This window comes from Callithrix jacchus, chromosome 11 (assembly GCF_049354715.1).
Source record: "Callithrix jacchus isolate 240 chromosome 11, calJac240_pri, whole genome shotgun sequence".
NCBI lineage: Eukaryota > Metazoa > Chordata > Mammalia > Primates > Cebidae > Callithrix > Callithrix jacchus.
Genome location: NC_133512.1, coordinates 106,587,010 through 106,607,719, shown reverse-complemented (window position 1 = coordinate 106,607,719; position 20,710 = coordinate 106,587,010). Strand labels below are relative to the sequence as shown.

Here is a 20,710-nt window from a genome sequence, read left to right as displayed (position 1 = left end):
GCCACTACATACAGCCTGTTTGTTTTGAGACAGAGTCTCGCTCAGTTGCCCAGGCTGGAGTGCAGTGGTACGATCACGACTCCTTGCAGCCTCATACTTCTGGGCTCACGTGATCCTTCCACCTCAGCCTACTGCTAGGATTACAGGCAAATGCCACCACAACTAGCTAAATTTTTTATTTTTTATAGAGACAAGGGTCTCCCTATATTGCCCTGGCTGGACTTGAACTCTTAGGCTCAAGCCATCCTCCCACCTTGGCCTTCTAAAATGCTGGGATTACAGGTGTGAGCCAACATGCCCGGCCACATTTCTCAGTTTTGATATGAGAAGGATTCGGCTTTTCTCTCTTCTAAAAGATAAATCTATCAATAATACGCAGTTGTATGTAATCATTCTTTCATTTAACAGTTATGTATTGAGTATGGCAGGTCCCATTCTAGGCATTAGGAATAATGAAAGGGAAAAAACCAAGCCCCAGCTCTCATACAGCCTGCATTCTAGTGGGGATGAAAGACAATAAACAAGTCAGATGGAGCTGTGCATTATAAAGAAAATCAAACCTATGGGTATATAGAGTAACAGAGTGATGTGGAGACATGTTAGTTATATAAGGTGAGCAGAGGTTTCTATTAAAAGGGGACATATGAACAGAGACATAAGGATATTTGTGGCATGTGTATCCTAAAGAGAATATAACAAACATAAAGGTCCTAAAGAAGGCACACGCTTGGCCTGCTGAAGAAAGTGCAAAGAGACCGGTGGTGTGGGAAGAGATTAAGCTTTGTTTCTTACCAAATGTTTACAATTTTGCCGTGGTTTACTCTTCACAAGATTTAAATTCTTTAAAAGCCTTTAGATTTGAACAGATTAAGAGATTCTAACTTATCAGAAAGGCCGAGATTGTTTCAAGTCTAGGGATAAGTGGGAGTGTTGCTGAGTAAGGTAACAATTTGCTGTAATAAGTATTTTGGCTGAATACAGGCTTATAAACAATTTAAATTACAGATATATTACCTAGTTTCGAGAAAGAGAAGGTGGTATAGTTGGAAGATTTAAGAGTCAGATCTGGTTTTGGGTCTTGGCTTTACCCTTACTTGCTAGAAGTAATACTAAGTCAGAGTTGTAGGTGTTAGGACATATATACCCTTTTACTCTTTTATCCTAATTTTATAATGTAAAAGTAGCACAGTAGTTATGGGGAAAAGAATACTGGTTTGGGAGCCAGAAATCTTGAGTTAAACACCTTTGCTGTCACTTACTAAATGTGTGCCCTTAGGCAAGGCACTTAAAAGCCTCAATTTCCTTATTTGTAAAAAGAAAATAAAAAGATCTACATTATATATATAACATTATAAAGATTAAATGATATAATAATCTATGCAAGTGAAAGCCATGTGTAAAAATAAAATAATTAAGATCACACCTATTTTTAAACTTCTCACAGAGCTTTCAAATTTATTTAATTTTACTTTTTAATTTACCTATTCATTTACACTTAAGAGTTCCATGCAAAATTTAAAATTTATCCTTCAAAGTCAGTTCCCCATATTAGCTTATGATAAACTTTAAAATAACTCTATCTTTAAATTTCATAGCAAAATTCAACAGATATGAACTCACTTTGAAATCCTCAAAAAGCATCAGAATGTAGATTTTTTCACTTTATTACCTGACCATTTTGCAACAAAAAATATGGGCACTCAGAGAAAATGATTTAAAAAAGTAACGAATTAATGGTTAACTAATTAACTGTTTTGTTTACTTCAACAACCATGAACAACTTTTTAGTAGGTTTTTGCCGTTTCTGTCTTCTGAATCTTTATTGCTTCGCTAAATTACTGAGTGCTGAACTAAATTTGCAGTCATGTATTCATTATCAAATACTTGATATATGTTCTGAAAACTGCACTAGACAGAGACATTTATATTTAATATCATATTATTTACTAGCCATTAGTTAGCATCCTTATATTCCTTGACAGTAATTTAAAATGCAATTCAAAAGAATAGCAGCCAAAACCTTTAAAACATCCTCAATGGTTTTCAAAAATAATTGACAAGACATTTAACAGAATGGAACTTACTCCATGCCCTGTGCAGTCTGTCGTGCAATATCTATAAGTTTGATCATCTCAAATTTGGTCTCAATGATATGGAGATGGTGATACAAGCTGGAGCCCTCACACCACTGGGTAACAATAGCCAGTTGTGGCTTTGTGGAATAGCCCATGAAGAGTAGGATATTCACGTGTCGTGTTTTCCTGTACAAAGAAATGTGACAGTAAATGTTAAATGTCGACAAATTTTAGCAATTCTTACAAAAGAGAACCAAAGTAGTCTACCTATTGGAAAAATGTTGTCAGAAAAAGATGTTTTTTTTCTCTCTTAGATGGCGTCTCGCTCTGTCGCCAGGCTGGAGTACAGTGGCGTGATCTCAGCTCACTGCAACCTCTGCCTCCTGGGTTCAAGTGATTCTCCTGCCTCAGCCTCCTGAGTAGCTGGGATTACAGGTGGCTGCCACCATGCCTGGCTAAGTTTTGTATTTTTAGTAGAGACAGGGTTTCACCATGTTGGCCAGGATGGTCTTGATCTCCTGACCTTGTGATTTGCCCGCCTTGGCCTGCCAAAGTGCTGAGATTACAGGTGTGAGCAACTGCACCCGGCCAGTATTTTTTTTTTAAAAAGCAACAAAAGGAATAATTTAGAAGAGACTGAGAATTGCCAAGTCTAACCTCCTACCTTATGCAGAAATATCTTTTTAAATATATCTGACAGGCAACTAGAGGTTGCTTAAATATCTTTAATTATGGGAAGTTCATCACTGAGTATGCAGCTGACTCCCATATTTTATGTAAGTTCTGGTATTAGAAAGTTTCCAAATGTTGAGACAAAATCATTTTCCTACAACTTTCACCTCTGGCTTGCTTCCCTGGTCTGCTCTCTGGAATAACTTTGCACTCTCTTGAACAAAACAGACTTCTCTGAACTAAGTATCTTCAGTTCTGTTGCTTATTTTTCCCCGTAACACCTATAGAATCTTCCCTATTTAGGTGGAAGAGGATGTCCTTGCTGGACACACTCTAGTTTGTCAATGTTTCTAAAGTTCCAGAGCCCAGGACTAAATACAATCTCTAAATGGACTCTGATAAGCTTAAAAACTGGAGAGCATTCTTTTCATAAGTAGAACTTTTACTTTATATTATAAGAATATTATACTCCCATTAATTCATCTAGGATTAAGTATTCTATCATCTGTACCATATAACATTGCATACTACTTAAAAGAATGTGGTTAAAGACAAAAATACACTCAGACATACTCTGTTTCTACAAATTTATTCATTTTGAGTAAATCTGTAAAGCTAATAGGGGCTACCACTGGGAACCAGGAGCTAATAAAAATAACTTCTTTCTCTGGAAAACAGTAATTCACACAAGCTCACCTGAGTACTCCTACTTCATTTTTGAAGGCTTGTAATTGCTGAGGTGTAGGTGCTGTCACATTCAACATTTTCACTGCCACGTCACCTAAAAGGCAATTGTTATTCCAAGTGTCAATTTTTAAAATGTAAAAGTATAAAACATTCTTGGGTATTTTCACTAATTATCATAGTCCTAACTCCATACCATTATTAAATCATAAATAACTTATACTTTAACGATCTAAACTCTATTAATTTTCTAAGGCTAAAAACTCAACTAACAATGATATTCCTGTACTAGTATTCCAAAACGTCAATCCAAATAATAGCTAACCTTGTTTGTTCCATGGAAATTCAGTGAAATAGATTAAGTACCCATGGTATTTTCTAAATAATTTGATAATATTAAATTATATTTACTAGGTTTAATATTTATTAACTGAAACTAAAGTAATGTTGAAACTACAAGTAACAGGCCCTATGGAGCTTTGCTTAAAAGTAGGAAACTATAAAACTTTTTAATCAGAGTAGTTAAATTTTTTTCAAATTTATGGATTACTTAGGATGCTTTGGATTAGGAAAATGACTAAAATTGTCACTAAGATAAAAGAAAAACTTTATGTTAAACAGCTGTAACTCTCAACACTGTCAGTAGGTGTTTAAATTGGTACAACTACTTTGTAACGCTGTTGGCAGCATTACTAAAACTGGACACATGAATATCCTGTGGTCTCTCCTAGGTACATACCCAGCAGTGGATACATGTTCACCAAAAGATGTTTACTAAATCTAAATGTTTACAGCACCAGCATACACAAAAGCCCCAAACTGGAAAGGATCCAATGGCAATAGATGAAATGAGAAATCATGTTATAGTCACACAATGAAATACTATGAAGAGAATGAATGACCTCCAACTACACATAACAATATAGATGAATCTTATAAACACTGTTGAGTGAAAGGGACCGACACAATGAGTACACAACTATTCGATTCCTGTTGCAATCACAATGGTGGTTACCCTTGGTAGAGGGGTGACTGGCTGGAAGAGGACATAGGGAGATGTTTCTTGGGTGCTAGTAATGTTCTGCTTATTTTATTTTTTTAGAGACAGAGTCTTGCTCTGTCACCCAGGCTGGACGGAGTACAGTAGTATGACCATGGCTCACTGTAGTCATGGGCTCAAGCAATTCTCCCACCTCAGCCTCTTCAGTAGCTGGGACTACATGCATGTGCCACTATGCCTGGCTAATTTACGTGCACTTTTATGCACAGGCTGAGTATCCCTTATCTGAAATAATTGGGACCAGAAGTGTCTCAAATTTCAAATTTTTTCTGATTTTGGAATCTTTTGATTATACTTACCAATTTAGTATACTTACTAAGATTATACTTACCATCCTTAATTCAAATCTGAAATCCTCCAGAAGAATTTCCTTTGAGCATCATGTCAATGCTCAGAAAGTTTTGGATTTTGGATTAAAGACACTCAGCCTGGCCAGGCGTGGTGGTTCATGCCTGTAATCCCAGTACTTTAGAAGGCTGAGGCAGGTGGATCACCTGAGGTCAAGAGTTTGAGAGCAGCCAGGCCAATATGGCAAAACCTCATCTCTACCAAAAATGCAAAAATTAGCTAGGCATGGCTGTGCGTGCCTGTAATCCCAGCTACTTGGGAAGTTGAGGAAGAACTACTTGAACCTGGGAGGCAGGGGTTGCAGTGCACTGAGATCATGCTACTGCACTCCAGCCTGGGTGATAGAGGGAAGAAAGAAAAAGAGAGAGAGAGAGAGAGAGAGGAAGGAAGACAGGGAGGGAAGGAAAGAAACTCAACCTGTATGTATATTAAATTGTAATAAGTTAAATCAACACTGATTTTTCTCAGAGTAATACAGTGCTTATTCTATTGTTTGTATCCTAAAATACCACACAGCACTTAAATGTTTAAAGACATTTTGAAGGTATAAAAAAATTCCCTTATAAGTGACATTATACTAATGTATATCTTATTAGGCATTTACCTGAACGCAGTGAGAATATTTATGAGTATCTGTGAAAAGACAGCTTAAGAAGACACATACTAAAATACTGTCATATAAAAAATTGTTATATATTTCCATGAGCTTCATAATATGGCATATTATACATACTGCTTTGTAAAATTTCATATACCAAGACACCTTTCTATATATCAATAAATAGCTCTACTATGCCATTTTCTTTATCAATAAAGACACCTTTCTATATCAATAATAGCCCTACTAATGCCATTTTAACTCCTACATAATCATATATAAAGGTATCTATCCAATTCTCTATTAGTTGGAAACATGTTTTTATTTTTCACTAATGTTAAATATTTGATAAAAATATGTTCATTACTCTAAATATAATCAAATTTAAAAAGCTTTTGTGTCCAACTGAGAAGCAAATAAGGATTCCTATTTTTTGAATTTGTAATTCTTTGTTAACTAGTGAGGCTGAACATTTTATATATGTTTGCTGGCCACTTATATTTCTCCCTTTAGTAAGTACATTTTTTGTTGCTGTTAAGACAGAATCTCACTCTGTTGCCAGGCTGGAGTGCAGTGGCGTGATCTTGGCTCACTGCAACCTCTGCTTCCCGGGTTCAAGTGATTCTCCTGCCTCAGCCTCCCAAGTAGCTGGAACTACAGATGCTTGATACCATGACCAGCTAATTTTTGTATTATTATTTTTTTTTTTTGAGACAGAGTTTCGCTCTTGTTACCCAGGCTGGAGTGCAATGGTGCGATCTCGGCTCACCGCAACCTCCACCTCCTGGGTTCAGGCAATTCTCCTGCCTCAGCCTCCTGAGTAGCTGGGATTACAGGCACGTGCCACCATGCCCAGCTAATTTGTTGTATTTTTAGTAGAGACGGGGTTTCACCTTGTTGACCAGGATGGTCTCGATCTGTTGACCTCATGATCCACCCGGCTCGGCCTCCCAAAGTGCTGGGATTACAGGTGTGAGCCACCGCGCCCGGCCTAATTTTTGTATTTTTATTAGAGATGGGGTTTCACCATGTTGCCCAGGCTGGTCTCAAACTCCTGACCTCAGGTGATCTGCCCACCTCGGCCTCCCAAACTGCTGGGATTACAGGTGTGAGTCACTGTGCCTGGCCATGAGGTACATTTTTAATATGTTTACTTGTGATAATACAAATAATCAGCTGAAAGACTTCTAAAAGAAAAAAAAAATCTTTTTGAGGACTAGCTAACCTGGAGGATTTCCTTTTTAAAAATTATTACTGTAATATAAAAATAGGAGTCCTGATTGCTGTGAACAGTTTTTATTTCCCATAATTTTTGTTAGAAACATTGGGAGGATTCCTGAATCTAACCAAAATAGCTTATTGATACAAACAGTGAATATTTCCTTTGACTTTTTTTTTTTTTTTACAAAATAAAAGTTGTTTAACACATCATATTACGATTTGTCACAATGTCACCATATTACATACATACCATGCCACTTTCCCTTGTAAACTGTTCCAAATGATCCAGATCCAATTCTTTGTCCCACTGTAATCTGTCCATCAGGAATCTCCCAATCATCACTCGAGTCCCTTCTACCAAGTGTTTTCTTGATAAAAATAGTACAAAAATCAAGTTAAACCAAACAAAAAAAGAAAAACTTGTTTCACCCTAAGTACATTACCTTATGCCTGACAGGGATATAGGAAGAGATACCCTTAAAAAAAAAAACATTCTGGAGGAACAACAGTTAAAAGTATGACTCTTAAAATACAAAACTTAAATTTAAGATTGAAGTCAGTATTAACTTGGAAACAATATATTAAAAAATAGAAATTATTTATGGGGTATGAGCAGGGATGTATATTACTGAAGAAAGTAAAAATGTTTTTAACATCTGGAAGACTTTAAGGCGCAAGTTAAGTGCTGCTATATTTGTAAATAGTTTTGACTCCAAATCACAAAAAATTTAAGTTAACCTATGGTAACTATTGACAATTTATCTAAGTATTCTTTTTCAATCAGTGCTAATGTCTTCATGTGTCTTATCTAATTTAGTCTTTAAAAAAAAAATCAACCTCTAAAATTACTTGGTAGGCTAAAAGATCCACTTATTCAACAATTAGTAGCAATACTGTGGCTAAAAACTATTCATTTTTTAATTTTATTTTTTATTTTACTTTAAATTCTGGGATACATGTGCAGAACATGCAGGTTTGTTACACAGGTATACATGTGCCATGGTGAATTCATTTTGCAACAGAAGGGAAGAATGCCTTTCAGTAGATATCTGAATTCTGGAGTAGCCTTTTCATGCCTTCTAATACTAGCTTTCTCTCTAACAACACTGCTGTTACTCTTCCAAAACTGCCTTTTACTAAATTATACCACAGATGAGAGCAAAAAGCAGTCCTGTGGAAATATGCTTTAAGCAAAAAACTATCAGCTCTTAAATTTATTTGATTATGGGAATTCTGTGTCACACATGGACATAATATATCTAAAGGATAGTATTACATTTGGCTATGACTTCTAAGAAGAAAGAACCTAGAGAAAAAAAGATATCATATACAATCACCATTCGATTCCTGTCTTCTGAGGATGAAGATGACTTCCTTTCTCTCTGAGGTCCTGGAGATTTCTGTAAGGCTTTCACGTTAGTGAGTGAGCCAGGTAATGAGGCAGGGGGTGTGGCAGACAAACCTGTGGTTGATCCTAAATTAGTGAAAAGAAAAATGTATCCATTAAGGAGGAGCAAGTATGTTAATTTATCAGGGGCAGAAGGTGGGGGATATTTACATTTAATTTTAAAATCTACTGCATGTTTAAATATAGACCTTTTGGATCTCATTTGGTGATTAGAACTATAATTTCTTTTAGTTTTCTGGCCAATTTAATGACCTTTAAGATATCTGATAATAAACACATACTTTGTTTACTGGTACAAAGTCTAGGAGAAAAACAGTCTCTCTAAAATAAGAGAAAAATATCAAAAAAAAAAAAAAACCTCCCAAGTTTGTTTCTTTGATAAAAAAATCAAAAAGCAAAATCAATGTAAAAGCCTACATAACAAGTAAAGTTTTAATTAATTATTTAATATTACCTCAACAGCCAATCAATATAAAAAAAACCCGAAACCCTAAATGAAAACATTTTCTAATAATGGCCATAATGTTGAAAATATCTGGCTTATTCATGAACTACTAAATTCAAATACAATAGTAAACTATGTGTTCTACTACTTAAGAGATATTGGTCAGTATCATTGGTTCCTGGAGGCTTACACTATTAAACAAAGATTATTTGTTACCTACAAAACAAAGTTAATGTAAATAAGGCCAAGCATATTTCTCAAGACTTTCTAAAAAATCTCTGCCTTTGTAAGTGAGAGCTTTGTAAGTAAGTGCTATGGCCTGTCAGCCAAGTTACTATAAATACAAATATTCTATAGGTTGAGTGAGCCTGGGGAGTATACTCTTTGGAAGTGATCTCAGTTGGCAGGGTTGCATACCTTTCTCATTGCAAACATCCTGAGTTAAGGTATAGTAGCACCTGGTTCAGGGCAGTGACTCTTACTGAGGCCTTAGTACAGCTGAGTAGGACTGAGATGTCCAGGTAGTAGTTCTATACACAGAACAACAAAATGACCTCAAGAAAATGTTTTTAAAAAATAATTGCTACCCTTAAGGAAAAAAAGGGCCACTATCTTTTATCTTTCAGCTAACAAGGGTACCAATAATCACATTTAAAATGTTAAATCCGTAGAAAAATTTAAAAATATTATTACATCATATTGTATCACCACGTGGAATTTTCATAATCTCATATGCAATTTTCTGAAATAAAATGGTACCCAGAATATCTATTAAGTAGAACACAATCCATTTTCTACCTTCCACTGATAATTTTCAACATTATAAAGCCTTAACTGCTTGAGGCTTCACAGTTATGATCTACCAGATAGTTTTATTGTATTACTTAATTGTATTACTCACTACTGTACGACTTCCATCCCATTCTATGGATTTTCTGAGAAACAGCAGGGCTGAGAGAGCAAAAATCTAAGGCATCATTACTACATTCAGAATAAATAACAGATACTAACTAGCAAGAGTCAGTAATTATAAATCTTTAAAAATATTTATAGCAAGACATTTGTCCCAATTTTCACTTAGATTTATTTATTTTTTTTGAGACAGAGTCATGCTAGGTCACCAGGCTGCAGTGCAGTGGCTCAATCTCAGCTCACTGCAACCTCTGCCTCCCAGGTTCAAGTGATTCTCCAGACTCAGGCTCCCAAGGAGCTAGGATAATAGGCACCCACCACCATGCCCGGCTAATTTTTTTTTTTTGTATTTTTGTAGAGATGGGGTTTCACCACGTTGGCCAGGCTGGTCTTGAACTCCTGACCTGAGGTGATCTGCCAGCTTCGGCCTCCCAAAGTGCTAGGAATATAGGCATGAGTCACCACACCCGGCCTGACTTAAGTTTTTATAAATCAGTTTAACTACTACATAAAACATGGCAAGATGAAATGGGAGAATGAAATTATACTGTAAACTTTCTTCTATTAGGACATAATTAAAGGATAAATCCTCAAATTTCTGAAGTATACTAAAATATCTAAAATATGTTATAAATCTTTTTTAACAGCTCCCTACCTTTGACAAAAATATATATATCCCATATTGGGGGAAAGAAAAATCCAAAAAACACTGCTGGTATTACAGAATCTCAAAAAAGGCCAAAAGCCTAATAAAATCTCCTAACAGAAGTTTCCATTGACATTTTAATTTTTTTAAAAACCACAAAAATTATTAACAAATATTAAGTCACCAAGAATAATCACTTAAATGCATTAAAATCAAAGGAATCCAATAAGCTCTTCCCCACCCACCTTATTTATTCCCACCCACTAAGTTTAAGAAATTATCAAGACCAAGAAGTAATAAAATAACAAAAAACAAGATGGAAATCTCAGGTCGGTATTTTCTTGTTTTAAAAAATTTATGACAGACAGCATACAGAAAGCTTGTGGCAGTGAGTATGTGTGAGAAGCACATTCAGAGCATTCCAGCCAGGCCAAGCAGAAATTTAGTACTGAAAACTTTCACACTTACAAACACACGCTGTGAGGGTGAGGCACAAACAGCATCTGTAGTTTTATATTTAGTTTGCTTTGGGTGAAAACAAGAAAGAAGAGCCCAACTACCTCTGAACACTGGGCCAGGCTCAAAATCAAACACTATTTCACTGGGGACAGAATGTAGGAGGGGACTGGGAGTCCGGGATTGGTATTTCCGAAGACAGCGCATCAGCTGGTTCAAAGGGGCTGTTAGAAGAGAAAGAGAGGGGCAGGCAAACACAGGAAGACAGACACAGAAGAAATGAAAGAAGTCATGGGGAATAAACAAGATGAATCGAAGCCTGCTTCATAAAGTAATTCTGGACCAAAAAAATCTGCTCATTTTCACAAAATCCCAATGATATTTTTTAAAAGTGACTCATGAAAAGAACAAGAAATGCCACTTGTTTTTAGGTACTAAGCAGGCTGTGTTTAGGACTAAGTTAATTTTGCGATGCTAACATGATGGCAACATTTAAATGCTGGATGTATTAGGAGGCAAAATTATCAAAAGCCACAGCTATTAAGACATATGAAAGTCAAAGACATATAAAGTCAGCAACATTAATTGGCAGGTTCATGAAGAAACAAACAGGAAAAAAAAGCTTGTGTAACTATGTGCTATCATCAATACCAAGTCCAGAGTATAGAATGCAGGCTTATTATTATTTTGGTTGCTTCATGGGTATACAGAAACATAACAAAAGAAGGTTTATAACAATGTTTACTCAATATAAAATATTGTTGAGTCTGGGCTTAGATATTCTGAAGATAAAGGTTAGAGTTAAGAGATCAACTCTAAGCATGATAAGCAGTTATTACACGTCTTCCTTACTATACAGAAGACAGCAGAGAAGGTAAGTATAAAGGACCTCCTAAGAAAACTTCAAGATAGTCTCAAATATCACCTCTTAGAAAACATTATATAGGGGTATTGCTTACAAAAAGTATTTTCTGAAGCAATGTTGTTTTATGTGCTAGAGTAAATAATAGATGAAAATCTAAATTCAGTTTCTCATTTGCTTATTTACTGAACTAATAAGAGGGCAAATGGGCCTTGCCATTATGGGTCTGTTCTATAAAATGTACATTTAAAACACTTCCAGAAAGTTGAAAGGAAGTGGTTGATAATGTCTCACAAACCCCTCTTCAGAATGACTTAGCAAAGTAAAGTTTTATCTGATTCTAATCTCAGTCTTTAAGTATCAGTGGAGCCTCACAAAGGAAATTTATCAACAATAGCTTTGGAGGTGGTTAGAAGGATCTCTCCTTGGTAAGATATTTTAAAACTGTAGTCTATGGCCATACCATCCTGAGGGTACCCGATCTTGTCTGATACTGGAAGATATTTTAAAATGTAGGTACTACATTTAAGACTTCCTTTTATGTCCATCTTCTCTACTCATGTTATAAATTAGTTAACATTTTATTAAAGATAAATGACAAATACTATAGAAAAACAAAAAAATTTTGGGTTTCTCTACACGTTTTTCTCTGTGTCTGTGTTTCATGAAAGAGGCAAGTATAAAGGAGATAAGCAGCAAAGCAATTGCATTTTCCCTGAGTTTAAAAAAACACTGAAATCACTACTTACCTCCATCACCACGAAATCCTTGGTCTCTAATCAAGTCCTACAAATAAATAGTAATGTATATTTATTCAAAGCATAAAGTCAGAAAGTAGTGGTAACACTGAATTTTCCACTAACATTAACAGAATTCTTTTAATAATTACAATAGCATGTCATATAACTACTATATAAAACAATTTGGACTTACCTAGTAAATATAAAATCTAAATTTTGAAGCACTTGCCAATGTAAATCTATAATGAAAGAATTATTAGTCCTGATCAAATCTTGAAATCCATTTCAGGCCATTCAAAACCAATGGCTTCCATTATCCTCAGCAAAGTAACACAGGAGCAGAAAACCAAATACCATGTTTTCTCACTTTAAGTGGGAGCTGAATGATGAGAGCATTTGGACATGTTGAGGAGAACAACACACACTGGGGCCTGTTGGAAGGTGGGTGGTGAAAGGAGGTACAGCATCAGAAAGAATAGCTAATGGATGCTGTGCTTCATACCTAGGTAATGGAATGATCTGTGCCGCAAACTGCCGAGGCCCACATTGACCTATGTGACAAACCTGCACATCTTGCACATGTACCCTGAACTTTGGAAATAAATGTTTTAAAAAATGGCTTCATCAGTCCTTAAGTTTGTCCTTTTTTTTTTGACTGAGTGGCCTTTTTTTTTTGACTCTGTTGCCCAGGCTGGAGTACAGTGACATGATGTTGGCTTGCTGCAACCTCAAGTGATCCTCCTGCCTTAGCGCCATGAGTACCTGGGAACTACAGGCACATGCCACCATGCCCGGCTAATTTTTGTATTTTTTTGTAGAGACGGGGTTTCACCATGTTGGCCAGGCTGGTCTTGAATTCCTGACCTCAGGTGATCTATCTACCTTGGCCTTCCAAAGTGCTGGAATTACAGGCATGGACCACTGTTCCTGGTCACTAAAATTCATCTCTATTATTAAAATATAGCTCTTTGTGGGCCAGGCATGGTGGCTCATGCCTGTAATCCCAGCACTATGGGAGGCAGGCAGATCACGAGGTCAGGAGTTTGAGACTAGCCTGGCCAAAATGGTGAAACCCATCTCTACTAAAAATATAAAAATTAGCTGAGTATGGTGGTGAACACCTGTAATCCCAGCTACTCAGGAGGCAAAGGCAGTAGAATTGCTTGAACCCGGGAGGCAGAGGTTGCAGTGAGCCGACATTGTGCCACTGCACTCCAGCCTGGGTGACAGAGCAAGACTCTGTCACAGGAAAAAAAAAAAAAAAAAAAAAAAAAAATATATATATATATATATGAATAAATATATGTATTTATAATATATATTTATATGTAGTATATAAATATATTTAATATATAATTTAGCATTTATATAATATATATTAAAATATATGTATCTCTCTTTATAACAATGTTGGTAGCAGGGACAGTCTCTCCCGGTAATGCAATTTGGGCCTTGATAGGTAGAATTTGCATTAGCCTGCTTATTTAGTTTAACTTAAATATGAGGGATTGAATGGCCCCAAATGTCTCTAAGTAGTCTTTGCAAATAGATAACTTTTTGTTTAGAGGCTAAAGCAAATTCTTTAAAGATTTATTTCTATTATGCTCAATGTATCACATAAAGCCTTCAACATTTTCTACAGAATAATCAAATACATACCTGAAAACAAGGTGGTAGGAGTTATGTGGTTACCAACAAATAAAAATCCTAGTGATGTCATTAAATTTTCCATTCTTGAGAGCTTACCATCTCATTGGAAGTAAGATGCACACGTTGGAAGATGGAAGTAAGTGAAAATCAAATAATTTAAGAATAACTTCATAAGAATATAATAAAAGAGATGCTGAAGTTTGTTGCTTAGTTGATTAGCAACTAAGTGATACGAGTGATAAGATTTTTAGGGCTATGTATAACTATAGGACTTGGTCACTAGTAAAGCAGTCAAAGAATTACTCTGACTTGGGGTTTGAGAGACAGATAGGCATGTAGAAAGGCAAAGCAGAGTCTTACATGAAGGAACTACAGGAGAAAGGCCATATCCCTTTCTTTGTTGTTGTATCAGCTCCGAAATTCCCTACTAGTATGGATGAACCAAATTTCGCTTCCTCCACTCTTACAAGTTACTGCTAGTAACAAGATAAACTTAAGATTCTTCAATTTCGAATGTGTTCTTAAAGCTCCCTGACAATCTTTTCTACTCATTCTAGGTTATGAAAGTTCTTTTGGCATTTGAAAACTGGACACTTCAAACTTTTTTTCCACTCTTTTGTAGTTCCTTCTCTTATATCCCTTCCCTTCATCATAACAGAGAAAGCAAAAGCCATCAAACAACTTTCCTACTCTAATATCTACATTTACATTTTAATATTAGTTATAATTTCTGCATAATAAGCAATTCAAACCACTATAGAAGGTAGACACTACTAGCCCCAGTGTTAAATAATTTGGCCAACATCATACAGTCTGTAAACAGTTATAGGGCAAGCTATGTCCATCTTTAATTCTTCGGTCTCTGAGAGAATTTCCAAGTTCAAGGAATTTTATTCCATCAATTATTCTCTCTTTTGTTATCTTCAACTTCTCTTCACTGGCTTCTTCCTCTCCAGTTACAAATAAACTAATGTCTCCTACATTAAAAACAACTATTCCTTGGCTGGGTGCAGTGGCTCACGCCTGTAATCCCAACACTTTGGGAGGCTGAGGCTGGTGGATCACTTGAGGTCAAGAGTTCAGGACCAGCCTGGCCAACATGGCGAAACTCTGTCCCTACTAAAAATACAAAAGTTGGCTGGGCGTGGTGGCTCACGCCAGCAATCCCAGCACTTCGAGAGGCTGAGGCAGATGGATCACCTGAGGTCGGGAGTTTAAGACCAGCCTGACCAACATGGAGAAAACTCATCTCTACCAAAAATGCAAAATTAGCTGGGCGTGGCAGTGTATGCTTGTAATCCCAGCTACTGGGGAGACTGAGGCAGGAGAACCGCTTGAACCAGGGAGGCGGAGATTACAGTAAGCCAAGATTGTGTCATTGCAACAAGAGCAAAACTCTGTCTTTAAAAATAAAAAAATTAGCTAGGCGTGATGGCAGGAGCCTGTCATCCCAGCTACTCGGAGGTTGAGGCAGGAGAACTGCTTGAACCTGGGAGGTGGAGGTTGCAATGAGCAGAGACTGCACCACTGCACTTCAGCCTGAGTGACAGAGCGAGACTGTCTCAAACAACAAATAAACAAAAAACAAAACCAAAAAAACAGCAAAAAAAAAAAAAATTGTACTTCAACTCTGCATCAAGCTATCTATCCTCTTACGTCACTCCTTTACAGCCAAGCTTCTCAAAATTAACACTTAATCCTACTTCCTCACTTGCTGCTTTCTCCTCTTACTGGCCCTCTAAAACAGCTCTCAGTGAAGTAAAGATGACACTTCAATTGCCAAACTTAATAGTCATTTTAGTCTTTATTTCATTTGAATCTTTTCTTTTTTTATTTTTTTGAGACAGAGTCTGGCTCTGTTGCCAGGCTACAGTGCCATGGCACTATCTCGGCTCACTGCAATCTCTGCCTCCTGGGTTCAAGCGATTCTCCTGCCTCAGCTTCCTGAGTAGCTGGGACTACAGGCACAGGCCACCACACCCGGCTAATTTTTGTATTTTCAGTAGAGACGGGGTTTTACCATGTTGGCCAGGATGGTCTCCATCTCTTGACTCATTTGAATCTTAATGGTGACTGATACCAACTACTTCAGTATTCTTGAAATGCCTTTTCTCCCTCTGGCTTCTGCAAAACTTTTTCTTAGTTACCTGGAGCTGTCGACTTAGGAAGAGCCAGGCCATAAAGGAGACAGAGTCTCTGCCTGTACCTCCAATGTTAATGTTCATCATGGTTGCCTTTTCTCCCCTTTTCAATTTACATATGCTCTTTGAGAAATTTATATCCAAGGCTTTAACTGACATAAATATGCTAATTACTCCTAAATCTGTACGTCTACTCAAGGTTCTTATATCCAACTGCTACTAGATTTCTAAACCTGAAAGTCCCACAGACATCTTGAAGTCAACATATCCCCCCTCAAAAGCTAAAATTTTTGCTTCTGTAAACCTTGTTTTCCTTTGGCATTTTCTATCTTAACAAATGGTGCTATTTACCAGAAACCTGGTCTATAAGTTAAGTATCTATAAGCCAGAAACCTGGTATTATCCTCTACTTCTCATGTTTTTCACTCCTCTCCTCTACTACAGAACAGTATAGCAGTTAAGAAAGAAAGGCCAGGTTTGAAACCCACTTCAATAATTTATCAGCAGTGTAATCTTGGGCATATTTCTTAACCTCTGTAAATCTAATTTTCTTAACAGTAAAATAAAGATAATAGTACATAGCCTATGAGTTTTTATGAGGATGGAAATAGAAAGTCTATGTAAAGCACTTAGCATAGTACCTGACATATAATAAGTACTCATAAATTGTAGCCATCTTCAACATGATTCCTATGACTCTTACCACTAATTCATTAATTCATAGTCTCCCTTACCCCAACACACATTCTCTCTCTCAGCACCAATGCTATTACTTGAGTTTAAACCATTATCATTTCTTGTCTGAAACACTGCAAAAGCCACATTGACAGTCCCGCCTCTATGTTTCCCGTTTTATCTATTCTCCACACTACCATCAAAGATTTTTCTAGAATATAAAGCTGATTACTTTCTCTCACACAAAATTTTTCAGATTCCCTAGGACTACTTTAGAGATTTTAGAGTAATACACGAAGCCTTTCATTGTAGATTTCACCTACCTAGTTTCACCTTCCACCATTCCCTAAGCCTTCTCCTGGACCTAACACTTCATTATCAACTATTAATTACATTCCACGTAAAGGTAATTCTATGCCTTCGCACATACTATTTCCTTAACAAATGACGTTCCTAACTCCCCTATCTACTGTACTCTTACTTATTCATCATAATCTGGCTTAAATGTTGTCCCTTCTCTGCTCAATATTTCTAGGTCCAACCAGATAGAGTTTCTTACTCCCTTCTCTAAACTAACTTTATATGTTTTGTAATTATCTATTTAAATGTTTGATTCAACTATTAGATTGTGACTTCCTTGAGGGCAAAGGCTGTGTGCTAATTCATAAGTAATTCCCAATTGCCTAACACAATGCAGAGCCCAGAGTTATCAGTAAATCTTTTTAATGGAATAATAGGTGACTGAGCATGAATGAAAATGCTACAGTTTCAACTCTTATCTTGTAATCAATGGTAAGTCACTAAAAGTTTTGGAACAAGAGAACAGACGATGCTGGAGGTGTAAAAAAAAATTATTCTGACAGTTGCAGAAAGATTGGAAATGAATAGAGAGAAATCAACAGCAGAAAATCCATTTAAGAGATTAATGTAGTATATAACTCAAGTAAAAAAAAATGATTCCAAATGGTGGCAGAAATAAGTAAAAGCCAGTTCGAGATGCACATAAAAAGGTGGTATCTTATGACTGGTTACGGGAGAGGATGAAAAGGCAAGATACAGAGATGACACTCCAAATGAAGCCCAACAGACCAGGGAACAGTGGTAACAATAAAAGAAAAAGGGAATAGTCTAAAAGGATGATAGTTTTCAAAGTAAAGATGAAGGTTGCATTTTGGAAAGAACTGAGAAAAGCCCTAACCCAGACATATGGTTTGATTTCTTATTTCACACTCTCCGTTTCCCCATGTATTTCCCTCTCCTACTCCTTTCTTCCTTTGTTTTTAGGCCTTGCTAGAAGTAAACTTTACTAGCTGAGGAAAACTAGTACTGGAAAAAAGTACTTAAAATGAACCCAATAAAAACAGAGAAAAGTTTCTTAGTAAAAAGTGGGAAGTCTGATTTGCAAATATATCTTACATTAACAAAATTAAAATTTATAAGTTTTTCTTTTATATTAATATTTAATAAAATTTATAGTTCCAATTATATGTTAATTTAAAAATAAACACAGAAAAAAATCAAGTTTTTGTTAGTCATAATGCCAAGCTTATAGCACAGATTGAAATTCCTTTTTTTTGAGACAGGGTCTCACTCTGTTGCTCAGGCTGGAGTACAACGGTGCACTCACAGCTCACTGCAACCTTGACCTCCTGGGCTCAAGCAATCCTCCCACCTCAGCCTCCTGAGTAGCTGGCACTACAGGCATGCCTCATCATGCATAGCTAATTTTCTTTTTTTTGGGTAGAGATGGGGTCTCAATATGTTGCCCAGGCTGGTCTCTAACTTCTGGGTCAAGCATTCCTCCCATCTTGGCCTCCCAAAGTGTTGGGATTACAGGAATAAGCCACCATGCCTGGCCTGAAATTCTTAATTTCATATTCATCTGTTATAGCACAATCATAATCATTTTTATAAAAGTTTTAAAGGACTTTATCAATTCCACCAAGTGCTTCTATCAGTCCTTTGATATTTAAACCATTTTCATTTGAAGATGACTTTTACAGAGATGATATCATAAGGCAAAAAAAATCTGAGTAATTCTATAACTTGGTGTCAGTATTTACTGCCATCAGAGAAGATAAAAGGAGGTTTTTCTGATTTGTGATTCACAAGAAGCTTATCACTTAAAATAAATGTGATAAATGAAAAATGGTACTAATTTCTGATCTAAGTCATAATTGTGGCAGAAAAATAGACATTTGTACTTGATTTCTAGTTCTACAATGCTGGATACTTACATCAATATTAACAGGTTCTATTGTGTTTATATGCACATTGGGAGCTGATGAGGACCGGTCTCGTTGCCCAAATTGATTTCGATGATCTTCATCTGCTGGTCGGAAGGGCTGTGGAATTGGAATGGATTTTGAAGGAGATGGACTGGTGAGAATTTGGGGCCTGGAAAAAGGAAGTCATTGGAAGATAAGATTCAGAGCAACTATATAAAGGTAATAATATTTAAAAAGGAAGATAAAAGGATTTTCTTGTTTTTACATTCTCAAAATTGTTAAAGCATTAAAAACCTAGCAATAATGACTTTTAAAAGTGCTAATTTAAAAATCCAATACGTGCCTCAACTAATACTGCCGAAGCTGCTTTGCTGAAGCAGACCCTCCAGGAACTATTAATGATAAGAACACTGATTCTTATCCAGAAGACACTAGGGAAATTTACAAATGGCTAGAAATTACCTGAGGCTGTCAACTGAAGAAGTTTATTCTTTAAGTTATATAAAAATGCTCTGAGACTGACTGAATATAATTTTCCATTTTTTTCTAACTTTATCTTGACATCTGAATTTACTAAAATGAAAATTTTACATATTAAGAAATTATAAATATTTTGAGAACACATGTGCATGTTTCAGGACCTGAATAATGTACTTGTTCCTTTACAGGAGTTGAGTGAAAATCCAGAACAATACTGAAAAATCCTTTCCAAATTCAGAAGATGATCCTCAGAGTGCCAATATCTCTCATATTCTGGATTTTTATCATGTACATTATTGATACCAGAGGCACAAGAGAATCACACATTAACCATTAAAGCAAATATTTTTAAAAACTGCTATTTGAAAGCCCACCAAAATATGTTCCAGGGTAACCTATTTCAGTATGGTAGCTAAATAACATAGTCTATGATATCTTACCCTAAAATGAACCTGGCACTCACAGAGAACACCAAAGTTTTGAGAATATATTGTAAACACTTGGAAGGATTCTACCCCTCAAAAAGGGTATCCTAGAAGTGGGGAAGTGAGTGTCACTTGACAGATGAGGTAAGCTGTCTCACTTAACTCCATCAGGATCAATGAATGGCTAAGTGCTAATAAGCTCTCTTCACACACTGGTTATGATTCCACCCCATTTTATGCAAATGTTCTAATTATTATTATATATAGCATTATTTAGTGGCTACTAAGACACAGCTAGAAGAACAATGTTGAGGGAATAAAAAGACACTTTGTGAGGAGAGGAGTGGGAAAAAAATATATAGCAAGAAAGGAATGGATAAAGGTTTGAAGAGCAAAGGGAGCTAAACAGTGAAAATCAGACTGTGAATAAAACATGCCAGAATCTGAATCATACCAGTTCACAATTTTACTTCTTTGAAGCACATTATTAAAGATGGGGAAAGAAGCTTTGACTTCATGTGTTATATTAATGAAATGAATCTGCTTAGAATTGATATGCCAATAATAAAATAGTATGTACTTAAAAAAATAATTGGTATTGGCTCAATGAGAATTATAGGGAAGAAACAAGGCTTTAGGAAAATTAGCATGTTCCACCTATGTCCTTTTTATTTTTTCTGATTATTGAGAAACTTTGGGTTTGAGACAGAGCTGTCTTTATTTTTGCTTTAGGCAGTCAAATATTTGTCTATTGCCAGAAAATTTTAGCAGAAAAAAGAGTACAAAAATGACATTAGTCAATAAAATTTTAGAAAGGGCACTGACTGTCAGACAACTATTTATAGGCTGATTTAAAGTCTCAAGGCAGTCCGGGTATGGTGGGTCCTGCCTGTAATCCCAGCACTTTTGGAGGCCGAAGCAGGTGGATCACCTGAGGTCAGCAGTTCGAGATTAGCCTGGCCAACATGGCGAAACCCTGTCTCT

The 20,710-nt window shown here is 36.2% G+C and overlaps 1 protein-coding gene across 12 annotated transcripts in view; it reads right to left on the bottom strand.

The window, feature by feature from the left end:
• The window catches only part of BRAF (B-Raf proto-oncogene, serine/threonine kinase), a 206,762-nt gene that overhangs the window by 50,219 nt on the left and 135,833 nt on the right, over window positions 1-20,710 (bottom strand). For 11 of the 12 annotated variants that reach the window (XR_013524207.1, XR_013524206.1, XR_013524208.1 and 8 more), the window contains 6 exons: window positions 18,831-18,990; window positions 12,137-12,173; window positions 7,996-8,132; window positions 6,909-7,026; window positions 3,444-3,528; window positions 2,085-2,261 (listed from right to left, as the gene is read on the bottom strand). Coding sequence is in view for 9 of the 12 variants with exons in the window: in XM_078343622.1 (XP_078199748.1) it covers window positions 2,085-2,261; window positions 3,444-3,528; window positions 6,909-7,026; window positions 7,996-8,132; window positions 12,137-12,173; window positions 18,831-18,990 (714 nt within the window). In the remaining 3 variants the exon portion in view is untranslated. Of the gene's footprint in view, window positions 1-2,084; window positions 2,262-3,443; window positions 3,529-6,908; window positions 7,027-7,995; window positions 8,133-10,629; window positions 10,750-12,136; window positions 12,174-18,830; window positions 18,991-20,710 lie in introns of all 12 variants that reach the window. The other variant, XM_078343626.1, reaches the window with a different exon arrangement.